General features: G+C 42.0%; 1 protein-coding gene across 1 annotated transcript in view; it reads right to left on the bottom strand.

The window, feature by feature from the left end:
• Window positions 1-4,146: 4,146 nt before the first annotated feature.
• TMEM182 (transmembrane protein 182) overlaps window positions 4,147-26,763 on the bottom strand; it is a 31,818-nt gene continuing 9,201 nt past the window's right edge. Inside the window, exons 4-5 of the mRNA XM_054010292.1 lie at window positions 20,507-20,644; window positions 4,147-5,289 (exon numbers count right to left, since the gene is read on the bottom strand). Of these exons, the coding sequence (XP_053866267.1) occupies window positions 5,054-5,289; window positions 20,507-20,644 (374 nt within the window). The 3' untranslated portion in view covers window positions 4,147-5,053. The remainder of the gene's footprint in view (window positions 5,290-20,506; window positions 20,645-26,763) is intronic.

Genomic DNA, 26,763 nt, shown 5'->3' with positions numbered 1-26,763 from the left:
ACAGAGGAGAGTGTTGCACATGTAGCTCTTTGTCTTCCCTACTCCTCAGCTGGGGACACAATCTGAGCAGGGCCATGCAGGGGAGTAAGGGTGAGGGGCAGCTTATTTCTACTTCCTTAGAATCATAGAAATGTAGGGCTGGTAGGCACCTCAAGAGGTCATGTAGTCCAGCCCCCTGCATTGAGGCAGGACCAGGCAAACCTCCTAGACCAGTGGTCACCAACCGGTCGATCCTGGGGACTCTCCCAGTCGATCGCAATCTCGAGCGGTGTAGCAGGGCTGCCACTAAGGCAGGCTCCCTGCCTGCCGCGGCCCCACACCACTCCCAGAAGCGGCCAGCATGCCCCCGCAACCCCTGGAGGGGCAGGAGTCTCCGCGTGCTGCTCCTGCCTGTAAGCACTGCCCCCGCAGCTCCCACTGGCTGGGAATGAGGAACTTTGGCCAATGGGAGCTTTGGGGGTGGTGCCCACAGAGAGGGGCAGTGCGCAGAGCCACATGCCCCCCGTCGTCTCTCCCAGGGGCCACAGAAGCACATTGGCCCCTTCCGGGAGCAGCGTGGGGCCGGGGCAGGCAGGGAGACTGCCTTGGCCTCACTGTGCTCCCAACAGGGAGCCGCCCGCAGTAAGTGCCACCTGGCGGGAGGCTGCACCCCAACCCCCAGCCCTGAGCCCCCTCCCAGAGCCAGCACCTCGCACCTCCTCCTGCACCACAACACTCTGCCCCAGCCCAGAGCCCTCTCCTGGACCCAAACACCCTCCCAGAGCTTCCACCCCTCACCTCCTCCTGCACCCCAACCCCCAGCCCCAGCCCAGAGCCCGCACTCCCTCCCAAACCCAAACCCCTTGCCCCAGCCGGGTGAAAGAGAGTGAGGTTGGGGGAGAGTGAGTGATGAGGGGGGATGAAGTGAGTGGGGCGGGGCTTTGGGGAAGGGGCAGGGCCTCATGGAAGGGGCGGGGTAGATCCTGGGTTGCCCTTAAATTCAAAAAGTGATCGTGGGCGTAAAAAGACTGGAGACCACTGTTCTTGACCATCCCTGACAGATGTTTGTCCAACCTGTTCTTAAAAACCTCCAGTGATGGGGATTCCACAACCTCCCTTGGAAGCCTATTCCAGAACTTAACTATCTGTATAGTTAGAAAGTTTTTCCTAATATCTAACCTAAATCTCCCTTGCTGCAGATTAAGCCCATTACTTCTTGCCCTACCTTCAGTGGACATGGAGAACAACTGATCATGATCCTCTTTATACAGCACTTAACACATTTGAAGACTGTTATCTGGTCCCTGCTCAGTCTTCTTTTCTCATGCATACACAGTTTTTTTTAACTTTGCCTCACTTCCTTGCATGACTGAGTAAGGGCTGTGACAACTTATCACCTAACACCTGTGTGAGGTTTAATACTTGGGATCACCTATTAAAAGAGAATAAGCAGCTGTTTAAGGATGTGGAAAGCAGCACGTTCTGTTATTAACAGTTTACTAACACATCGCGGGGCTTTTTTGGAGTTTGTGACTAATAGCTAAACACCCTGCAGAGTAATAAAACCAGATTCTTTCTTTGTTTCCACAAAGAATATAATTCCTTTGCCTCACTAATTTAAATATTAATAAATTACCAGGAACCTAATGAAGATCATGCTCAGCAGGAACTCAAGCAACCCACCTAGAAACTGGAATAAACTAGGAAGAATCTTTCATTGTAATCCCAGCTACAGCGGCATTTGCCATTTTGTGTCAATCCCTTCCTCTGGAACCAATAACAGCTGCATCAAATGGCTGCCAGAGGGCACTGCTCCATAGTGTTGCCTCTGCATTGTTCTCCACAAAGTGAATGCCCCTCGCAGCCTCCTTTTTGCTGGGGACCAAGATTCCTAGTAACACCGCCAGCCTCCAACATAGTACTGTGATAGGAGCTGGGAACAAAATATTTGTTATTATTTATTTGTCCCCTTTCACAATCTTTTTCCAAATAAATTAGTCGATAAACATTTTTTTCTTACTATTTCCCACAGACTGGTCAGCTGCAAGGTCAATTAAAATAGAGATACAGTTGGGAAAAATTCATTTGATGAATTTCACCAGATATTTAGATTAAAGCATTTAACCATTTTTAAAAATCTTTTACTGTGCTCTAATCGCGAAAATAGTGGTGTCACCACCAGTGTTTCTAGATAAACCTTAAATCTGAAGAATACCACAGAGCAAGACTCTCTAGCTAGCCTGCCCTTCCTAGAGTACTTAAAAGGCCGTTTCTCTGTAATTAAATGTATTGAAAACCAAAGTACCAAAGGCGTTTAGGCACAGCTTGACGCATCAGGAAACAGCACCTCTGGGCACCATTCCCACCCTTCTTCCCCCCCTTTACTGCTGGTCTACAACAGCAGCATATCATAACATTCTGCCCAATGGCTCAGCTGCACGGGCTGCCGTATTGTGAGTGTGTGTAAACAAAGCCCCTCTCAACCCAACTAGTCCAAGTAGCCAGCATGACAGGTGTAGGGCAGGGACTAGCCGTTGCCTGGGCTTGTAGTGACAATCTGCCCCCCATGTTTTTTTATGGAAATTGGAGAGACTACCCAACCGACAGTAGAACCAAACAACCAAATTAGATCCTGATCTGGTGTAAAACAGCAGAGCTCTATTAAGATCAGTGAATCTCTGCTGTTTTACACCAGATGAGGATCAAGCCCATGATGTCAAAACAAAAGATCCCATAATCTGACTACTGTACTTTGAATAAATGAGAAAAATGGGTTTCCACAAAAAAGGGCACCATTCTGCTCTGTGCCACCTGAGTTCTGCCATAAGAGCAGAAAAGATGATGGAAATTAAAGTAATTGCTACATCACAATGGTAGAATAATTCCAAAGTGTGAATTTGAGTGAAAATGTCCCGAGTCTCAGCCATTTAGTACAGGCTAGAAAGTGAGGGTAACCAGCTAAATGGAATATTCAAGCCTTTACTAAAAATTAGCATGCTGTTGAGATGTGAGTGACATAATCCATTCAAAGAAAGGCAAGATTCCATAGTTCAGTAAAAAGGCATCACTGAATTTCCAAGTGAACGGTATGGGAACGACATATTGTACATCTCTCTTTTATCCTCCTATTTAGTTTATGCCACAGTCTGGCCCAAAGTGCACCATTAAGGAAAGCTGAATTGCACGCAGGTAGCTAGCCAATTTAGCTGCATAATAGAAAGAGTTCTGAAAATGCACATAGGCTGAATTAAGGGCTCCACAGGAGCCTTTGGCTCATTCCTTGAAGAATCTATTAGTTGCTGTTGCACACATTGTAAGGTTTGCAGGAAGGAGCCCAGCTCTGAGGCTTCTCAGCACTCCACAGCTTCTAAGGGTTGCAGGGAAGTGTGTCACCCCCTGCTGACCTCCTAAGGGGTTGTGGAGAAGGATTCCCTCCTGAGGAGCGTTGGACAGGGCTTGCCAATGTTTTCTAGTCAAATAGTTCTTGATCATCAAATTGACTCACACAATTGCCATTGAATATCTAAGGTTATAGAGAAAAAATGAGGACATTCTGCATTATTTGAGAAACAGCATATGATCATGTAATTCAGGACAGGATCATAAGACAAGGGGTATTGTATCTGCAAGGGGTGGGGAGTTAATTTGGATTGCTGCTGGACTGGAAGCAACAGACAATCTATCTCACCACATCTTCTAAGAGGTCACTGCTTTCCTGCCAGTTAGAGATGCCATTAGTACTCATAACCGCTGTGGAATGAAGCACTGGGTACTAGAAGAAACCAACATATAATCTTTATGTTTCTCCATCAATCCAAGACTTCTTTGCACTGAGTTACAAAGTGCAAATTCTACCCATGCTCTCGGGTTGAATTTCAACCAGAACTAGTACCAAGCAAAAGAACTTTCCCTAATATTAGAACTCTACCCCCTCCACTCTAGGAATACAAGCACCTACACTCATGCACGCAGGCACAAACACACACAGCCAGTTATCCCCAGTTACATAATGTTGGTCCAAATCCTGCTTCCCTCCTCACTGGAGTAGTCTCATTGCTTTCATTGGGACTATTTGCAGGCAAGCAGGATTTGGTCTATCATGTTGTAGATTTCATATACAAATATTTAGAAAATTGAGGGCTGCAGAAGAATTACATGTTCGTGCACTTTATATTCATAATAAACATTTTTAATTAAAAATCTCATTATACAGCAATTTTTCACTATTTAAAGTATGTAAATCACAGATAATGTTTGAAAAAGCCAATAATCAAACATACCTACAAAATGTCCAGGTAAAAACTTGATATAAAAAATCTACACCATATGTTTTATTATATAATTTTGGCATACCTTTAGTTAGTAGTTTAACTATATTATTTTGGCTTACAGAACCATGCAACAAAAGAATACAGATTTCAGAATAACGAAGAATACAGCTTTCAAATGTTTACATAGCAGCAAAACATATCATGTTGACAGTTAAGCTATTACATGTAGATACTAGCCCCAAATCATTATTCACTGGAATCATCTTCTCTACTGCCCAGTTCATGTGGATACTGCATGAACAACTGTACTCTATTTTTAAGTGCAGAAGTGTTTGTTCATATTAAAGCAAAGGAAAGTTTTGGAAAGGGGGAGAGGAGGTGGATTAAATTACCCTGTTGGACACTTGTTTTCCTCTGTCTTTACCATTCTCCACAAGGACTTTTTTGACAGTGGCACAAAGTAAATGGTTAAGACAAACGTAGAAAATCCAGATTTGACCCATTTTTATGTTGTTGGTGGTTTTTTACCCTCCCGTGTTTGCAGGGAGATCTAATGCTGCAACTAATGTTATGTGGAGAACCATTCCATGTAGTACCTAAAGAACTTAAAGAAATTGGATAGGAATGAACGTTATTTTTTTTCCTATAGTGAGTTTTATGTCCCATAGGAACGTCTCAATTAAACATGTAACTTAAGCAATTCTAGAAGTGCCTCTACAAATGCTATATAGTAGTAATGGCAATAATGTACATAATTTGTGTTCCAGTTTAAAAGTTTTATCACAATCCCAGTACACCAATTATTAGATGTGTGATAAGTCAGAGTGCAGTTGAATAGTACGCCCTACTAATAGGAAGAGCATTCCTGCAAACAAAGCAAAAAATATTCCTATAGGAGCCAGTATGAAAGACCAGCCATAGTGCACATAAGCAACAAAGTCTGGGCAATCAATTTTTTTCATATTCATGTAGTTTTCCAGATCAGCCATTGCCTGGACCCAGATGACATACATCACGACCACCAGTGAAAACAAGATGCCTGAAAAAGAAACATCAGAGTTTTACTGTTAAGGGATATGAAATAAATAATTATTATATTTACCGATTATGGTATCACCTCGGAACCAGTCTATGATCAAGTCCTGTTTGCTAAGCAGTGTTAGGTATCTTCACATATTTGTTGCCTACTACTGCTCTGAGCAGTATTAACTTTCCCTTTTTTGTTTCTGGACTGCACCAGAGGGGCATAGGAAAGCATCAGCCCAAAGGGAGCCAATTGCAAGAGCACTGCTGGTTCTGGGAAGCAGTTCAAAGCCACAATGAAGCAAAACAGCAACATGTTTATGTCTTGGATTTGGCTGGGTATCCACTGTATTGTACTTGAACCTGTGAGGGCTCTAGAGATATCTCTCTGCTCCCCAAGTTCAGGGAGTGTCTAGATCTTGTGCAGGATGTCAAGAGGGTGGGGAAGGAAAGGTGGGAGGGAGATTCCTGCAATCCCGTCACCTCTTTTATATGTCCACGCCAAGGCACTTCACAATGGTGCCCAATGTCAATGGCATCATTTAGAATGTATTCAGTTCAGAGATTCCACTCAATCATTTTACGGGCAAATCCTGCTGCATCACATTGAAAAAGTCCCCAAAATTTCCCTCTAGACTAGGACTGCAATATGAAAAAAATTAAAATGTTAATAATAAAAATGTAGTATGTTAATATTTACATCAGATTTACAATAGCTTCCTGAAAGGAATCCACCATAATACAAATGGCCTTTTCCCCGTCACCATTCTGGAGACCCCTTGGATTGCTTACAAATAGAAAAATAGGAACACGCATCCCGTAAACTTTATTAATCGCTTTGCTACTACTTTATGTACCAGAACCAGGTAAATGGAGCCAAATGCACCACCAGTGCCTGGCTGAGGTATTGGTTACATGCCCACTACTACATTTTATTCCAATGGAATATTAGTATTTCAAAAATACGACCTTGCAGCATGGATGCCAGACCGGAGTGGGGGATCATTTGTTGAGGTAAGGACCTGATCTGGAATTTTTTGCACACTCCAAGACTCCAATTTATAACAACAGAGTTCTGGGTATACTGAGATTACAGGATCAAACCCTCAGTTTGCTGCCTTCCAATCATTCAAATGTTAAAATGTTAGAGGGATGACTTACTGTAGCGGGGTGGTCATCCGTTCCTGCCCTGTAGGGCTTGAAATCAGCCCTGGGAGAGGGCTGAGACTGCAAAAGGCTGCTGCTAGGAAAGCAGCAAGCCTCTGCTGATTTGGGAAACAGCCACAGCTGCGGCCATGTCCCAATCAGGCCGAAGCTGGCCCTTATAAAAGAGCAGTGGGCCAGGAGCAAACAGACTCTCTCTCTCTCACCTTTGAGAGGGAGGGGCCTGGCTGCTGGGGAGTGTACCTGCATAGGAGCAGGGCTGTGGAAAGGCCAGAGGAGCTGGGGAGCTCTGGCCTGGAAACCCCCAGGCTGCAGGCCTAGTATGATGCTGAATAGGTACTGGGATTGCAGGGGGCAGCCCAAGGGTAGGCAGAGGCAGCAGGTCCAAACCCCTCTTGCCTGTGATGAGTGACGTATACAGCGCAGTCTGCCCCAGTGAATGGGGGCTAGATGGGGACTGGGCAGTAGCCATATACTGAGGTGAGGTGGGGATAGGGGCTGGGGGTTCCCCTGGAAGCGGGAGATCCAGAGACTGTGGGGTCACTGGGTCCCAGGAGGGACACAGGGGGGCAGTGGACACTGGCCTGCAGAGGGTGCTCCGGAGGCTGGAAACACTAATTCCCAGAGATGACCAGCAGGAGGCGCCACAGGGGTGAGTCATGCACCGTCACACCTACTTATTAAATCTCCATTCCATGATGCTTATATGAAGAGTCCACTGTTCAGTAATATTAAAAAATACTCATTTATTGGGTACTTTGCAAAAAAATGTGACAGTCAATAGATTGCACAAGAAAGAGCAGGGGAGTGGGAATCAAAGGCTTCTTCTGTGTTTATTCCGAACTCTGTTAAAGTAACATAAGCTAAAATATATTGAGATGTTGTGTGTCCAATTTGAGCAACCTTGGTACTAATTTTCATAGCTACCTTTGATTTCAATTGGCATGGCATATCCCGACACTTCTGAAAAATCAGACCAAGGATGGGCACCCAAAATCTTTTGTAAAATTTTAACCTGAACTTCTCTGTGCATCATCTGTAAAATGGGGATAATATTTACCTACTTCAGAGGTTTATTGAGAGACTTACCGTTGGTGTGACCCTTTGAAAAGACACGTGCTATGTGTTATTAAATAAATAAAGGGGTTTCCAGACAGACACTCATTTCTGGAATGTGATAGCACATTTGTGAAAACTGGAGATCAATTATTTTCTACCAGGAGCTTGGTTTTCCGGGTCTCAAACTGTGAAGTCAATTGCTATCAAGTAGTTAAATATAAAAGGCCTAAAACCAGCTGAATTGTATTCATTAATCATTAGTCAACCCAAATTCAGAGAGTTGAGTGCACAGATATGGTGCTTTATTGTCAAAACAAAATACATTTACACTGCCCCATGAACATCTGACAGGAGACAGCTCACAACTGTTTAAAGTTTATGAAAACTAGATTTTGAAGACTACCAAAAAAGAGCTAAAGTGCTTAACCCGAGGCATAATCAAACCATGACTTAAATTCCCAAAGGATCTTCAATTTTAATGAGATTGAAGGCAAGCAGAACTGCTATATAAAGAGTGAGGCAGGCCTCTATACACACTGCCCATCTATGAAATACACATTCGGGATTACTTATTTTCCAAGTGCTTGATTTCATGACAGAGTCAAAAACCCAACTCTACAAGGTATAAATTAAATTTTGAAAATCTTTTAAGCAAAATGTTGCATAAACTCAATCTTGATTAAATGTAGTACTGATGTTGTATTAGACATACAACTGGTACTAGTGAAACAATCTGAGATAGAGGGATCACCTCCGGGCAAAACATGCACACGAAGAAATGAAATTGCAGATTCTCTGAATAAACGTGAAATTGAGCAAGAGAATCTTGTATCACAGTGGTTCCCAAACTTTAACAACCTGCGAACTCCCTTCACTAAAATGTCAAGTCTCACGAACTCCCTCCTAAGAATGAATATTTCCAGGGATTTTCTCCTTTACCCGAGTATAAATTATAAAAGCAGTGACCTTGGAAATATAAAATTTGTTTCTATGACATGCCTATTACTATTTATTATTAATTATTATTTATCATTACAGTATTTTTATTACATTATGAAAATGGCAACACTCTTCCAAGATCTCACTTCCGTAGCTTGTATCACTTTGAATAAGCCTGTTGTAAGACAAGGCTCCTATGTTTCATCAAGGAGTATCAGATGTGAAACAGCATGAAGGTATTGAAGAAGCCAACTCAAAGAGTTCCTCCTACACAAGCATTTCGGTCTTGAGCAGTCCAGGCAAACAATGCACATTACAAGAAAGCTTAAACTTGTTCTTCATAATTTAAAAACAATACTAGCTGCCTATTTAATTTTAAAAGCAGCAAAAAATATCCACCTCCCGTTCCATTTCTTATAAGGAGTCTTGAAGTTTATATCTCCTCAGTGTGATAGATATGTTTGCTTTGATCTGCTTAGCTCTTGGAAGTCCAGGGGCTCCAGGCTGCTGGCCCCATGCTGCCCGGGATCCCTAGGGACAGGTCTGTCTGCCACTAGGGAATTTTTTCCCGAGAACCCCCTGTAACATTTAGCGAACCCCCAGGGGTTCACGAACCCCAGTTTGGGAACCACTGTTGTAATAGAACACTTAACAATAACAGATACTGTAGCGGACTAGTGCAAAATTGGAACCAAACAGAACTATAGAGGACACATTCTAGTATTTTTCTGTGTAACGGGAGAAAAGTCTCAGGGCCAAATACATTAATGGAGTATAGCAGAGATGGCGTTAGCCCAAGATAGTACCCAAATATTGAAAGATGCCTTAATAATAATGTGACAAAATCCATACAGAGGATGAGATTATCTCTCTGCAGAAGGTCAACTGTGACTGTTCTTGGGATACCCGGGACTGGAGTCACCTTGTTACCTCCTGCCTCTAGTGAAAGGTGGCCTTGCCCATAGTGGCTGGATGTTAGCTCACTAACACCACCAGCCTGTCTGCCATTCAAGCACTAGTCTCTAAGCGATGCCAGCTCTGTCTTTGCCTTGCGGGTTAACAATAGGTGTGCCCCACATCCCTTTGAAGCGTTCCCCTCTGATATCCAGCCCCTGACACTGGCTTCTCACAGAAATCCCAGATCCTCTACCCCCAAAGAAGCACTTCACCTTAGTCTACTAGTTTTACCTTAAATCACTGCGCCTGTATAACACACAGCACTTGTAATAAAACAAGAGAAGGTTTATTTAAGAAGGAATAGCGATTCCACTTGAACCAAATGAGTGGTAGAAACAAGTGGTTATGAAACAAAACAAAAATCATAAAATGCCTACACTTATTAACAGTCACCTTTCTTATGTAGTAAAGTAGGTGTTCTCCGCAATGTTCAGTCTATCGGAGAGTTGACTGGTTTTATAGGAACCAGGATGCAAACTTTCATTTAAACACCCCTGCTCCATAATGTCTCCTCTGTTAATGGATACAGAGTGCCCCTCCCCACCGTGTGTTATACTGAAACAGTCTTTATTCACAGACAGGGCGATCCCCTGTCTATTGTAATGTGTCTTTTTTACCTCCAAGCTTTTTTACCTCCAAGGTTTTGATTGTTTGCAATTATCTCTGATGGTTTTCCGTTGATAGTCCTGGGGTGGAGCAAGGCTAGACAACTGATTTTTGCATTATGTCACCAGCTAGCCAGGCAGGGGTGACAACTCCCTCCTGCACCGCGACATTATCCCTTGGTGACTGACTTTTAATCGAAGTCCACAAAGCATACTTTCACTATAGTTACATTATTCCTTAAGTACTACCCATACATGCTTCTCACAATGACTATGAGTTTTGATAAGTTATGAGCTTTCTGTGGATACCTTATGTTATCCCTTCTGGATAAATAACCTGGAAGAGATGTGTTTGGTGTAGTGAGTTTGTTAAGTCTGAAACAAGATTTGTTTGCAAAGAACAGGGGACCTTTACCAAGGGGCCTACATGTCATAACACCATACCTATGGATCATTTTAAGTCCCTCAAAAGAGGGTGCAAGTGGGACTTCAGTTGCACATGGGCCTTGTGCTGGCCCTCTCCACAGGGATGTATTTCACCCAGAGTAAGTAAAAAGGTAAAGTGGTGACATAGGTGCTTTTATTGTAACAACAGCTAAAAATAACTAGTCCTTATAGACCTTTAGCACTTTCAGTCTCCAGTGCACTGTGCAGCTATGTACTAGATAACATGGTTAGAGCTTCTGGCATTAAAAATGACTGATTCCTGAAACGTGATATCTTACTCTCGGCACCCTTCATACTCACAGCAATAGTGAGCAACCCTTATGAATTGTTAAGTAAGGGCCCAACCTTGAATAGCTGCAGAGATGGGAGCAAAAACTGCAAAGGGAGAGTGAAGCAACATAGACTAAGCCAGATATCATCATGTGATTTCACAGCAGGGCATTGAGACTTATGTGTGCCAAATTGTAATGCAGGGAAACTTGCTTAAGAAAATGTAACCTAAGCAGAGAGAAAAATACTTCTGGAAAAGTGAGTTGGAAATGAAAGAGACCATATATAAATTTGTTAACTGAGGCACTAAGACCATTTTTATTGTGTCTAAGTGCCCCCACCAGGTAATAAGGACTACTTAGTTTTCTATCTTTTAATGCAGTGTTTCTCCAACTGGGGTCGCTGCTTGTGTAGGGAAAGCTCCTGGCAGGCCAGGCCGGTTTGTTTACCTGCCCCGTCTGCAAGTCCGGCCGATCGTGGCTCCCACTGGCCGCGGTTCGCTGCTCCAGGCCAATGGGGGCTGTGGGAAGCGGCGCAGGCTGAGGGATGTCCTGGCTGCCGCTTCCAGCAACTCCCATTGGCCTGGAGCAGTGAACTGCGGCCAGTGGGAGCCGCAATTGGCCGGATCTGCGGACGCAGCAGGTAAACAAACTGGCCCGGCCCGCCAGGGGCTTTCCCTACATAAGCGGCGTCCCAAGTTTGGGAAACACTGTGTTTATTGCTGAATTAAAGTCAGGCAAAAATTGGACAACTCAGAATTTAAATCCTTGTACATTCTATCACAGAAGAGAACATATAAAATGGGTTGGGAAGCAGACTTTAGTAAGAGGCAAAACCCCATTTTTTGCCCATTTCATTCTGATTTCAAGATATTAGAGAAAAACTCCCTATTAATAGCAATGTCAGGATCTGAGGAGCAAATCATCAGCATACAGTGTTTGCTTTATTTCTAAATCATCTGCTTGGAAACTTCTGATGTTAGGGTTGGATGCTTCCTTTTAGTAAACCATCCCTATTCAGTAAACTACACGTGTGTGCTAAACTTTAAGCACATGTTTAAATTTCATTGTCTTTAATGGGACTTTCCTCCTGTACTTAACATATAGTGATATTGATTCAAAGAGAAGCTGTTTGCTTACTGAATGGGGACTAGAGCCCTAAACATTTATCTGGCAGTAAGGTACTGACTCTTAAATAAGAATTTCCCAGTTTCATTTGAGACAATTTAATGTGTGGTTGCAACACACCTTTTTAGCAAAACAGGAAGGTGTGAAAGAGTCAAGAGCTAAATAGTCCGAAAATAGCACCAAACACAAAGTAAAAACAATAATCCTGTGGACTGACATAGTTAGCCATTACCTTATGTACAACATATAAGAGCATTTTCCTGAAACATGCAATATCAGAATTATTAACAGAATCACATAAATAGCACTCAGCACTTACATAGTGCTTAGAGATCTCCAGATAAAAAGCACTACATAAGCATGAATTAATATCATTATCTCCATTTTACAGAAAGAGAAATGAGGCAGAGAGATTAATCTGATTTTCAGAGGTTCTGAGCACACATCCATTACTCTTGACAACTCAGCTCCTCTGAAAACCAGGTCGTAAGTGATTCGCTCAAAGTCTCATAGGAAATCAGTGGCAGAACCAATAAAACTCAGGTACGTCTTCTGACTTCCAGTCCTGCAACCTGTGCAAAAGACCATGGTGCCTTCTGCCATATTCAAGCTGCCAACTTCTTGTATCAGTTATAACTGGTTGGTGAAGCACAAATCACAGTGCAACGGAGTGTATTCACCACATCGGCCCTGAAAGAGCTGAATTAGGGCAGGTGGGTCCAATCAGCCAATTAGGCTGCAAAGGGGGAGATTTAGGTTGTGTGCGGGACACTAGTTAGAAGGAAGCTCATCTGTGATGGTATAGACGAAGATGCTATATAGCCAGAAGGCTGGCAACAATGTGGGGAGCAGTGGGGAAGCCTGCAGTCCTCCCCCTTGCATCTCCCCCCGCCACTCCCTGAGGTAAGGGGAAAGGAAGGGAAGAAGCAGCATGGTAGGAAGGAGTCCATGGTAAGAGCAGTAAAGCTGATGTAGATGCAGACCTTAACTGTTCACTACAGGGCCCTGGACTGGAACCCATAGTAGAGGGTGGGCCTGGGTTCCCCTACCAACCACTGCAGAGTGGAAAAGCTAAGGGCAGTGGATATGAAGACTGCTGAAGAGACATAGTCAGGGTAGAGGATGTGAGGACTGCCTGTGGAGCGAGACCTTGAATGAACATCCTGGAAAAGGAAAACTGCTGAGTGACCTGGCTGGAGGACCAACACATAGAAAGGAAGCAGCAGCTCCTGGGATGAGAGGGGCTGCAGACAGAGAGAGAGAGAGAGAGAGATGGAGTGCAATCACAGGAAGGGGTGTCTGCTTGGTGGAGCTAATCTCCAGAACAGCCAGGAGGATGTGCCTTCCAACAGTAAGCAGAGCTCCCTATCTCACACACACAGGTGTGTGTCAATACTACAAGCAAGGATTTTAACTAAATGGGAATCATAGAGATCAGAGACTATTCGAAATCTTACCAAGCAACTGTGATTTTGTTTTGTTTTATTCTGTGTTTATCTGTTTAAGGGTTTTTAAACTGGCACCTATTACCATAGTATGTAAGTACTTCATTTTATTTATAGGGGATATAATCATTTTTGAAGGAAGTTTCTCTACAAGGTAATAAGAAAAACATAACTAGTTTTGGTGTTTGAAGCTTTGAGAAAACAAGCTAAATCAGCATAATGCTGTATATTCCCTAATATGTACAAGTTTTGGGCCTCATTTTCAAGCTAATTCACTAGTGTAAATCACAAGAAATAACAAAGTCAGTGTAAACCTTATATGAGTGAGATCAAAATTATGTGCTTCATTTGTAATGAGTATTTATTTAGATAAAGTTTACATCACTTGTGGAAGGTTGCAGGAAATAATTTCCTGTTAAATAATTTGCTGTGGCTGCTCCATCTTATTTTTATAGACACAAATTTTCACCACTAGCTCATCTCTCTCCTTCTAAATATTAGTCATGCCAATAAAAATCTAGCAAGCGTCCATTCGAAGTGTAATTAGAATCTCAGTTCACTATAAAGCAGAATGTAGCAAAATGAATATCTTTATTGGGGAAATCTTATGCTGACAATCTGTCATGAACTCTCTTGGCCAAGCTTCCAGCCAACATGACTGAGATTAATAAAAAAAAAAAAAAAAAAAAAAAAAAAACCCTCACAATTTTATGAAACAGATATTTTTAGCAACATTTCAGACTGTGGTATATTTCTACGTTTTTCAGCTTGTAGACCTTTTGCAAATGGTGTGGGTGTCCATTTGCCCTTGCAAAGCATAGAATAAAACAGCAGTTGGATGAATCAGAAATGATGGGCGAAATTACTTCTAGAACATGAAATATGTCTGAGAGAGATTAGGCTAAATAAATACTTTCCCCCACTTTTCTTTCCATTTTGCATTTATTTTTTTTAAGAACACACATGTTTGATACACAGCACTGTGCAGTGTGATAAGACATGGATTTCTCCGAGGTCACTCTTTTCTGTCATTGGCATTTGTTCTTTTGAATTTCTTTCAAACAAATACTTTTGCATATTGCAGAAGAAAAAGAATACAGAACCTTTAGAAATGTCTATGAATTCAAGAGGCAGTTTCTTGGCCTTTAATACTCATTCTTCCCTCATAGAAATGCCTTTCACTTGTCAATGTAGAGTGGCTTTTTATAGCACAAATCTTTCACTACATAGACATGAAGACAACAGGTGCTGGACAGAATGATGTGAGCCTTTTGCTTGTGCCTAGGAGATTAGAACTCCTCTAATTTGTAGGCAACTTTCCCCCCCGCCCCCTCAGGTTTACTTCAGACTTCCCTCACACCCTAACCACTGTCATTATCACTCCTGGGACCTATATATGAGATAGTGAGATCTTAGATATGCACACCAGAACTCACGTAGAATAATAATGGTGTTGGCATATTACATCTGAGGGCAGATTTTGGCCCTAATTGAGCACCTAAAAAGAAGCCATCATTCTCTTCACATATTCTGTCTCTATCCGTAAAAAAGTGAAATAATCTTCAATACATTCCTGATCTTAAGTGCCCACAAGAGCCTGATCCTGCAATGTGCTGTGCATTTCACAGGGGCTAGTGAGTCCCATAAAGAAAGCTCTAAATTCATCCCAGAAGGTGCACAATACCTTGCAGAGTTAGGCCCATTGTAATTATAGGCTTTACTGCTGTCAGTGAGTATGTTATGGAATGCACCCATTCCCCTTCTGTAATATATTCACACAGGAGGCAGCCATAATGCTACTTACTGCCTGCACTATGAAAGCCACTGTTGTTGCATGCACTGAAGGAGGAGCTCTGGCTGCAAGGTCAGCATTCTCAGTACACCTCCTCAAACATCCAGCAGGCATTACTCCTTACACAGGCATACTGCCTCCCTCCACATTGCTCACACACACACACACACACACACACACACACACACTTACACTTGTTCTCCACTGGTTCTAGCAGCCATATTTTGGTTCAAAATATACCAGTCCAGATAATGTCACAAGTTATTCTCTTTGGTATCACTCCTGGTAAATCAGAGTGGGATTTTGTCCAATTTCTCAGCTTTTCTTAATTATTATTGATATTTCAGTACTGCCTAGACAAGGGCCCTAGTGACCTAGGTACTGTACAAACAAATAATGAGAGGTAGTGCCTTCCCTGACATGTTTACAATTAAAATAGACAAAAGGGCGGAGAAGAAATGGAGAGATGTTAATATGGAAAAGCCAGAAATGGAGCCCAGAGCTCTTGGTTTCTACCTCACAGAACTTATTTTGTACAAAATAAAACTTGCAATAGAGTAAATATATTTTTAATTTATTTCTTAAACATCTCTATTCTATAGACTGGTGAGTGTTGTTGAGTGCTGAAGGCTGGAATGCCATTGCCTCTGCAACACTGTTCAAGCTGCTCAGTGTTTCTGTTCTTGGAGCTCCAATGTTATCAGCACTAGCAGATAATGCAGCCTGCTAATTTAGCAGACCTTTATGTTACTCATAAAGAAAGACCACAGGCATGGTTTGGTGATAAAGGCACTTGGCCAGGTTTATTGCCTTCAAGGCACAGTCCTAGTGCCCTGGTTCCATGGTTACAGGTAAACTAACACATGATTTACCAGTGGCAAGGAGTGGCTCAGTCAGCAGCGGAAGTTTCTGCTGTCCCCTAGGTCACACAAAGGGTGAGGTACCCCAACATTTACAGACTGAAACAAACAACTGAGACACATAATGTGCGTACCACCTTACGTGTTTCATGACATTTGTGTGTTACCTTCCCTTGTTTCCAATATATTGGACACAACATCCCTATTCATTGTTCTGTCAAACCATCTTATCTTGTACTAAATCGGGGTGTATCTGTACTAGCTTTGAAATATATTTACATATTTAATGCCTAATATGCTAGCAACAACTTTGCCAAGTTCATATACTGGACAGTAAATCTTTAAGAATTTGCTTTAATACATGACCTGACTTTCGTTTACAGCCTTTGACTTAGATCTTGCACCAGGCCCAGTGCTTCAGACTCCCTCCCTCTACTACAAGATGATACTTCATACTGTCCAAGACTGACAAAGCAATGCTTCAATAAGATGCCTGTATCAATTGTGCACTTGTACACTGGGAGACTATATATTGTGTAATATGTGAGTTAAGAGTAAAAGTTTCAATTTCAGCTCCGAGTGTTTGTGCTTTTGTAATATTTACATTACACCATTAAAGAGGAACAGATGAAGTGAGGTGGGGGAAGGAGGTAATACCCTTGCAACTTAATAACCTGCCAATATAGTGTTGTTATTGTTGAGAAAGTTTTACTTTGATGGAAAATGGCAACCAGTTCCAATAAGGTATGGGAGTCAATATGTGAGGGAATAGCATAACATTGCTTATTCTTTTATGTAAAATGTAGGCACTAGTACAAAAGGAAGCAGGAATATAGGAGAGTATATTTAGGGCAAATTCAGAGATAAGTTTAGAGGGACTCTAAGTTGGTTAAAACTTATGCCTTTTTTTGGCACCCTTCATGTATTTTCATAGCAGCTTAGAGTCCCTGGGGGGCCACCAAACCCCAATTCCATCTGCACACATCTCTCAGACTCAGGCTTGGACCTAGGATCCTATGATCCTGTGGAGGTGAAGGGTCTGAGACCATATCAAGCCAGGAGTCAGGGTCCAAGCCCTATTGCTGTGCAGTGTAGATGGAGTCCTGCTTGACTCAGGTGCTGAGAGTCCACCAAAACTATCTTACAATACCATGGGCCAACTTCCTTTGTCCTCTCTATCCCAACAATCTCCAATCAACTCAAGTAAAAACAGCATTAACCCTTCCATTGTCTTCTGACCACTGAGCTGCAAACACACCATCAGAGAGCCTTCTGTGTTTGCAATGGAGACTGAGCAGAACAAGTATCAGAGGGGTAGCCGTGTTAGTCTGAATCTGTAAAAAGCAACAGAGGGTCCTGTGGCATCTTTAAGACTAAAGGTCTGAGCAGAACAAGCCTTTTACAAAGCGTGCTGTTTCATGGTCATAGGACCACAGCCAGATTTTGGTGACTCTCTGGTCTGAGGATAGCACAACTGTGGCCTTTAGTAAAAGTACCAGGAATGATCATGCATACCAGCAGATAGTGAAGGAGCTGGCAACTTTGCACATTTACTAGACTGGTAACCAGTACAGGGAGTGGATTAAGCAGCTCAAGAGCGAGTACTGGAAGACCAGGGATCAGAACCACACCTCAGGCAACTCACCAAAAACCTGCTCATTTTATGAGAAGTTTGACCGGGTGCTGGGCACTGCACCCAGCACAGAGCCAATTATGGTGCATGATGACCTGGTCAGCCAGGATGGTGCCCTGCTGGCCCCAGAATCCAGCCTGGGGACTAACGGGAGTCAGCAGCGGGCACCAACTGAGGACCAGGAAGTCATTCTGTTGCTGAAACTGATCCCAGAGCAGGCTTTGGAACAGGATCAGCAGCAAATTCTGGGTCCAGACTCGGAGGAGCTGTTTGATATTCCCACAGGGAACCTCCCGCTGAGGAGTCTGCAGCAGACACGGAAGGGACAGAAGCCATCCCTGATCCCAGTAAGATCCTGGCTCCAATTTAATGTTAATTGTTACACTAATGGGAGATATTTCTACTCTAAGAACCAATGCAAAAGTTATGAGAAACATGCTGCTAGCCCGGGCATCTGCTAATGGCTAGTGCCTTGTTGTCCTCCTTTTCCCCCGCCCCCACCACATGGACTTCGAAAGGGTGCCTGGGAAGCGCAAACAGTAAAGTACACCTTTAAAGAGTATTTTTTACTGGAAAGACAGATTTTTGCAAGGGCCATTCCTGTTTCTTAAAAGTAATAACATCACATTGCCATGCATTTAAGCTTGCTGCTCTAATCCTCAACGGTCTATGGAGCTGCCTGGAAACAGTAAACTGTGTGCATGTGTTTGGGGAAATGTTTTCCATTTCCAGAACTAGTCCATTTCAATTAGACCCATAGTCCATGCCAACCACAGGTGACAAAATCCTGTGTCCCAAATATGACTGTGGTTTGAATTTTTATCCAGAAATGTGCTGGCTGCGGGGTGGAGGAAGGATGTGGAGTTCTGCGTGTTTGCATGCAGCCATAACAGGGTAAGCCAGGTGGTAGCCAATGCAGCATCCTGTTGATTCCTTCATGAATTCTGACCCAATCCTGGGGGCTGATAGCTGCAAACTTTTCCTGAAGCAGGAACTCCAGATAGCTAGTCACACTGTGGACAAGGGTATATTTTCCACAGCCACCTCACATTAACATTCTTTTAGGCCCACTATCTGGGGTAAACCACATGCCTGATTGCCTCAGAAACTTCTGCCCCCACTTTACCCACAGTTGACTTCCCAACACCAAATTGGTTGGCAATGAACCTATAGCACTCTCAGCTGGCCAGCTTCCAGATAGCTGTAGCAACCCGCTTCTGGACCGGGAAGGGAGGCCTCATGCCTGTATCTTTACACTGAAGGCTTAGAGCAAGCTGCTCACAAAGCTTCAGAAATGTAGCATTCTTCATGCAAAAGTTCTGGACCCACTGCTGGTCATCCCAGGTCTGCATGACAATGTGATCCCACCAGTCTGTGCTTGTGACCCTGTGCCAGAAGCGCTGGTCTAAGCAGCAAGCATCAGTGGCTATACCGAGGGTACTGAGCAGCATCAGCCAGTGCTAGTCTGCCATGCCATACTCTTTCTCCTCTGCCTTCTCCACTTCCTCCTCCATTCTAAGTTCTATCAGGTACCTTTGGTAGGTCAGAAAAGGCTGCCAAAATGTTCACCACCTCTCCATGTTTTCTGACACAGGAGTGAAAGCGCAAGCAAGAGAACTTCTTGAAGAGAGGTCTTTATATTGCTCGACAAGCTGCATTGGCAGGCTGTTCAAACTTCCTGTAACATGCAGGGTGGGCAGTAAAGATTTCCCACAGTGAACCATGTTCAAAGGACACCCGCAGCCACATTTCAGAAGGGCACTAGGAAGTCTGGGATATGGCTGGTGTGACTTGGGTCTGCATAGTAGTGTGGATGCCAGAGCCCCAGTTAGAAAAGTCTTAACGTAGGCTTAAGAATGAGTGTAGACACTCAAGCCCCAGATTCTCTAACACAGGTCAGCTGATTCAAGTCCCAGCTAACCCTGGACTTACATTGCAGTGTACACTTTCACCCTGCAATTTGGCCAATGGGTTTGAAATTTTCTCAACACACATCCATCCCCAGTTTAATAGGCCTAAATGGCCTTTGCCTCAGCATGTTTGAATATATGTTGTTAGTGTTTATTTTAATGTATATTATACATCTGGACACCATCGCTTTAGAAAATTTTCTTTCTGTACTCTGATGTGCAAGAACCAATGGAAACACACAAAAACTTCCCCAGTTTTGTATTGTGCCGCTCAATTTAACTGGGCTGTTACTATTCCTATACAAGTCATATTTTGCTCTTCATCATATTTCCTGGATAGCAATTGACATTTTCAATAAAGAAAATGTAAAAAAAGGACAATATGCTAAGTGTGTAACAAATGAAATCTAAACCAACACATGAACTTTAACTAGAGGACATATTTAGGGACACCAGAGAGTCAGAAGAGTCTTTAAGGTTACAATTTCACAAAAAGATGAGAACTCAGCTATAAGCCATCCTTCGTTGATAATTTTTTTAGGGCTACTATTTATTCAAGTTTCACTTTACAGACAATACTAAGAATCCCATGCACTCCAATCTCATTCAAAATCTTTCTGATATAATGCTCATATGAATGTACTGTGGCTTGGAACTTCAATAAAGTCCATTATGATTGTTTTTCTTGCAAAAATATCACCTTAAATCAAGCACTCGGAAATCATGTTACCATGGGCAGCGCTAGTAAATATGATTTCATTTTGTTTGTGAATATTAGTCTAAAACTGAAATGTAATTGTGTGATTTAACTTAAATCTTATCTTAACCCAAATGTAACTTTTATACAGATTTATGCCTAAGAAACATTGGAAATAGTATCTCCAACTGAGGCCCTTGACATACCCAGAGCACTGAAGTATAGGATTTTTTTTACTAGGGGGGCTAATCAGGTAAATATTTAAAAGTGGGAAAAACAGCCCCACTGTGTTGACAGCTACCATTGACTGAGTGTACATGATACCCACCTGCAGCGATGAAAATGCCTCCTCCTGCTTTGTATAGAATATGGCTGGCAAAGGGAGCGGCACAGATGATGAAGAAGCTGGCCACCAGAACAGTGATCACCCCCAGGAGCATGAGCACAGTCCAGATACCACGATAAACTGGAAACCAGAAAGAGGGAAAGAACACAAACATCCTTAGAACTCAAATACAGTTTTGTAGTAAAGATTTTTTTTTGTCTCTTTTCGTTTTTCTTATTATCAAACCAAACAGTCATTCCAGGACTGCTTCCATTGAGTATATATTTTACCATATGGAATGAATTAGTTTTGAACCCTAGATTTTATTTGGTGATCATGAAACATATAATAGAGGGGTATGAAACCCTGGAGCTCTGTATTTACACAGTGTATGTATGCTTAATAGGTTCGTTTACTTGACCAAATTTAAGTAGTTTAAAAAATGGGGCACCAAAACGGTAGCCAGGAAACGTTTGGATCACTGCTCAACTTGACTGGATACAATTGTTCTACCAAAGTTGAGGGGGGATGACAAGTAGTAACATATTGATATTCTTAGTGCTGGCCCAATATAACCACTAACAATCTAAGATTCTGTCCTGAATAGTTTTTAAGAAAACCTAATGCAGCAAAAATGGAAAGAAAAATATAAATGATGTTTCTGAAGAACAACTAAGTGCTTTTAATCAGACCCATTCTGTCAGTAAAGCTCTTTGTACTTTATTAAATTCAAAATGTAAAGTTTCACAGAACCCTGTTAGTCAAGGACAAGCCACGCTGAATTAATGGATGAAGCTGGTGATAAATGGGCTAAGAGTTTTGTAATACATTGGCCAAAAAAGTGTTTCTAACAATAATTTTTAACTGGTTAATTGTACGTCTCTTAAGCTAAGTCATCATTTGACAAAGGCTAATATAGCAAAATAAATTCCTCTTGTAAATTTAAGAAGGGGTGCACTAATGCAACCTATTGGCCAAATTAGAAGTTGTTACAATTTCTAACTCTGGATCTGAAAAATGCAGAGTTCTGGAAATTCAGTCAGTAAAAATATTTCTACCTAGCTAAGGAAAAGCATGCAAACCAGATAGCATCTAAGAAAAAGTGGTACTACTGTTGTTGGCATAACACAACTAAGCAGCTTTTACATTTGGATTTGTAAACTGAAATTTTCAGATTTACAGCTCTTCAGAAGCAGCCAGTCTGCAGTCACTCAGATTTTGTCTAGACTAGGATTTTAAGGTACATTGTACGATGTTAGTTAACACCATCTAAGTAATATGTTCTAAAAGTCTACAGGCTTTAACTTGACCAGCTTAGCTTGTGTTGAAGAATACACTGCCTTTTAGAATGTGTTAGTTATAATATGTTAACTAATACCTTCTTGTTAACCGAGCTTTAAATATTAATCAGACAAAGCTTCAGAGAGGTAATCATAGAATCATATGCCTCTAGTATCCAGGGGCCAGCTCAGGGGTAGAAAGGACTGACCTTCCATCATCTGTCCTAGAGTGGCTATCAGAGCAGCTAACTCTATTTTTAGGTTCACATCCAGTGCAAAGGGTTCTTCCCTCACAGATAAACATTGATGGAGATATCTCCTGGGAACTAGGGCCCCAGTTCAGTAAAGCATTTAAGCACATATTTAAAGATAAACACATACTTACATGACTTACTTAATGGACAGTGAATCAGGGGTTGAAGGAATAAATCTCTCAAGGCCTTCAGTCTTGGGCCTTTGAAGAAGTGTCATATTGTGATATTCACATGGGTAGTTCAGGAAGTTTCATCACAATCTGCAGGCCCACTGGACATTACTTCCCCATTTAAAACCTAAGCTGCTAAACTAGTCTATAACCACCCAACTATTTTGTGTTGATGGCTCAGGAGACTTGAAAGTCACATATAGAAAAGGACATATTGGCAAAAACAGACCTGGCTAAAGCTTTCCTCTGTATCTTTATGGTTGGTCAGAAAAGTCACATGGAATTGTTTCTGTTTTCTGAGTGGACAAGAACACAAGCACCTTCAGCATAAAAATGTTGGTATGTAATCTGAATATTTACTTTCTGGAACTACTCATACAGACAGCTTTGAAATTTGCTTTCTGTGAAAATTCTACTAGCAGACCTTGATTTGCTCAAATGTTCATGGAAAATGAACACAAAGGGAGTACAAATGTAACTAATTCAGATTCATTAAAACCTTCACATGAATAAGGAAAGCTTTCCCAGTTCTAATAATATAACTATCTTATTAGTTATAAACTAATCCTGCTAACATCTACATGTGGCAGGTGGTTTGTGTGTGTATATACATTTGTATATATGGCTCCAGGTTTTTTGTTTAAAATATTTACCTATGACACCTGTAAAAATAATGGCAAACTGCTAATTTAATTGCCAATTTTGCACACTAGAAAGTGAAGTGAAGCAAAGTGGACAGGCAAGAGTATATAACTTTGCAAAACCAAAAATTGGGATTTTTCAAATTCACTATTTATTTGCCAAAAATTATCCTAACCATTGTCTCCTAAAAGGGAAAAAGGAGAAGTCATGGTAAAAGACATGGAGGGAAGCACTACCAGTATTGACATGCTCAGTTGTCAATGACATTTGTGGTACTAGTCTGGGGAAAAACTCTAAAATGGTGTGCCTCCTTCCTGAAGGGCTGCATCCAGAAGGTGGTAACAGGCAACTTCTCTCCTGGTACCAGAGCTCTCAACTGTGGCATTCTATAGGATTCAGATCACTCTCCTAGCCTATTCAGTATTTACAAATGGCATGGGGACAAACTGTGAGTCTCTATGGACTCAAATGCCAACAATTTTTAGATGATACTCAACTGTTTATCTTCACAACATCCATGAAGCCCTCTGTCATTCAGCTATCCCAATGTCCAGCCACGATCAGCATATGGCTGTGAAAGAGTTGGCTGAACTAAACTCTAGAAAGAATTAATTTATTCTGGTAGTCAAAGGGAAATACTTTACAGTGCTTGTCGCTATGTGATGTCTCCACTAGTTAAGGAAGTTTGCCCCCAGACTTTAAGGTAGTCAGAAATCTAGGAGTCCTTCTGTACTGTCCATTGAAACTGGCCTCCCACATAGCATCAGCCACAAAAAATGTATCCGTTCATCTATCACTAGCTAGGAAACAACATGCCAACTTGGCCAGGTGTCCATGAACTCCTTCATTACTTCCAGACTGGAATATTGCAATTCCATATCTGGTGGCTTGAAACCATCATCCTTTGAAAAGGCTGTAATGGGTCAAAATGGAGCAGCTTGCTGTGTCAGCAACATTACCCCAGTACTTTTCTGCTCCTCTGGGTTCCTATTGAACAATGAGTCAACTTTAGGATCTCAGTATTCATTTTCCATGTTCTTAGGCACTTAGGCCCAGGATAACTAAAGGACTCTCTCATTCTCCAAGATCTCACCAACTCCGCTTTTCAACTGCAGCTGTCTAAGGGTTTGTGTGCACAGGAGACAGGTCATTCTTGGTGGTGGACCACTGACTTTGGAATACATTCCAATGGGAACTATGGATGACCATGAACCTCACTACCTTCAGATCCAAATGCATATCCCACTTCTTTGACCTTGTTTTCCCACACAGCAACACTTAATCTATTGACATCTCAGGAATAAATACACCAAATCCCACCTAACGCACTCCCCTTGGGGCAGAATAGGGAGTATCTTTATCTGATTATGTAACACACATTTTTGTCATTATTTTAAACTCTGGAAGATGTTTAGAACCCAAAGCGATGAGGCCTGTCTAAGAACCAAGACTTAAATGTTTCAAAACTTGATTTACATGTAACAATGCCATTTTATTTTAGACTGATTGTGTATAAAGTGAGTACTATGCATTAATGCATTCTTAGCCATCAACATGGGCTACCACAAGTGCCCAAAATGAAAGTACAAAATACTCCCAAATTGCACATGAGTGATATGTAAAAACTTGCCAACCGCCTGGGAAAACTAAGGGCCAAATTATGCAGTCTTTACTCACACTGAATAATAACTTACTCCACAAGTCAAACCACTACTACAGGTCTGTTGCATTTTACGCTGGGGTTACGTTCCGTAGTCAGCGAGTAAAGCGAAAATTGAGTAGTCAAAATTACAGTGAGTGTAATGGCGGGCGGAAACGCCCGCCCTACAGGTACAGTATTAAAATTGTTATTTTTCTCTTTTTTGTTTTGTTTTTGCCAATCATGTAAAGCTGAAATCACGCATGTTAAATGCGCGTAAGATGCGACAGACCTGTACTCCTAAATTTGCAATACAGCCCATAGAAAGGGACAGTATGTTGTTGTGCTGCCTGAAGTAGCCTGGGATGGGGAGATTATAACTCCCCAAATCACTATCTCTCTATCTCCCTGCTGCTTTGGGGAGTGAGTAAACTGCAACAGGTCTATAAGTGCTGCAGCGTGCACACCTCTACATGCCAGTGTGCTGCTGGGCATGTTGCAGGGAAGGGAGCAGAGTCAAAGCTCTCTCCATGCCCTGCCTCTCCACACCTATGTAAGGAGGGACATAGTAGTTCTGGGGAGACTGCTTGCAAGAGGCGATAGTATTGTGCACCCGTGCAAGATATTAAAGGGGAGTCTTACACTCCTTCTACTCCCTTGAGACAGTGCTTAGGACAGGCTATGTTCTGGCTCAAAGTAAGGTACTACTCAACTGTAGCCAGGGTGAGAGAATTAGATCCTATGTAAATTAATTTCCCAGATGTACTCAGTTAGCTAACTTCAGTACTGTACTTGTAGTATTTAAGGCATTTCCTACAGTCAAAGTACGAAAGTACAAGGGAATACTGCACATTCTGAGGTAACCCTATCAACAGTATTTATCTTAGATACCACCGCTTCATGGTGCAATAATTTAAAACTGAACAGGTCCATAAATCAGTTCAGCAAACTTTCCCTTCATCTCGACACACAACTTCCCTTGGGAGTGTCAGGCAAGCCTGAAAATATAATAGTGCTTGGAACAAAACAGGAGAACAAGCTGTCTGCTCTGCTCCATTCAGAATAGAGCACAGAAACATAAACATTTTCATGTGTTACCAGTTTTCAAAATTGCTTGGCATGTAATTTTGTCTTTTTATTTGTTTTTCCTGAAGAAGAACATCTTCAGTCACTAGTGAAACACTCAGGTTGATTCTCTTGTTCCCTTATTAGCTCTCTTTATTTACAAAACCCTGACCATCAACTTTCCAACTGAGGATTAAGGGGATTCCCTTCGGAGCTTCTCTACATCATTTATTAATTAGCTGACGTGGCTGGTCTTCAGCAGTGAACTGAATGTTGAGAAATGGTTCCCATGGTAGCTGGGAGAAATAGCTCCCTGCCCCTGCTAGCAAATGAATTCATGATCTGGTATTTTAATGCATTATGTACCTGTGCTATAGATAGAGAAGAAAAGTAGTGGTATGTTTGATCTAGAAAGACTTAAAGGGTGGTGCCTAATATAACTACAGCAGTACAACAGTGTCAATGATGTAGAGAAACATGATAGGACATGATCATATTGGCTTCATTACGCATTACTCTCACATGTTTTAAAGCTTACATCAAGGGATGTGAGAGGATTTTGCAAAGAAAGAGGGCATCCAAAGTATCACTGGTGACAAATATATTGTGAAATGTTATGCAGCTGAGAATCAGGACTTGAATAGTCCACAGCACACACATCATGTGCAAGGGTGATGCATACCCCAGAAACTATAAAATCAGGTATTCAGCATAGGCTAGCTGAGGACACAACTGTAACAAGGGTGTGAACAGAACTCTAGCTAGAGATGTTAATACCAAATTCATGAAACCATACCAATTATTGTATTTATCTTTCTGCAACACCTACAACTCTAGCTGCAAATGCCTTAAAATTTGGTCCATTCAGAGAACATACCAAATACATTTCTGATAGTCTATAGAAAGCAACAATTTAAAGCAAAAGATACATTTATTAAAATAATGTAAAGCCAAAAGCCTTTTTGACATGTGTGTGGGTACAGGTGTATGTAACCATGATAAAAGAGTGCTAACTGATTTGGATAAGAATTGACCTGAACATTAACCCACAAACTCCAACCCTGAACTAAACCGTTTATTCTTTACCTTCTTGTGTTCTGCCAGGGACAGAAGTATCAAGATGTCCCCCCCAAAAAATATAAAATAAAATAAAAGCTAGAAGTAGAGGGCCTGATACAGCAGTGTAAATCAGGAGTGGCTTCTCTGAAGT

This window comes from Malaclemys terrapin, chromosome 1 (assembly GCF_027887155.1).
Source record: "Malaclemys terrapin pileata isolate rMalTer1 chromosome 1, rMalTer1.hap1, whole genome shotgun sequence".
NCBI lineage: Eukaryota > Metazoa > Chordata > Testudines > Emydidae > Malaclemys > Malaclemys terrapin.
Note: the sequence above shows the minus strand (reverse complement) of the source record. Positions and strands in the feature narration are given on the sequence as shown.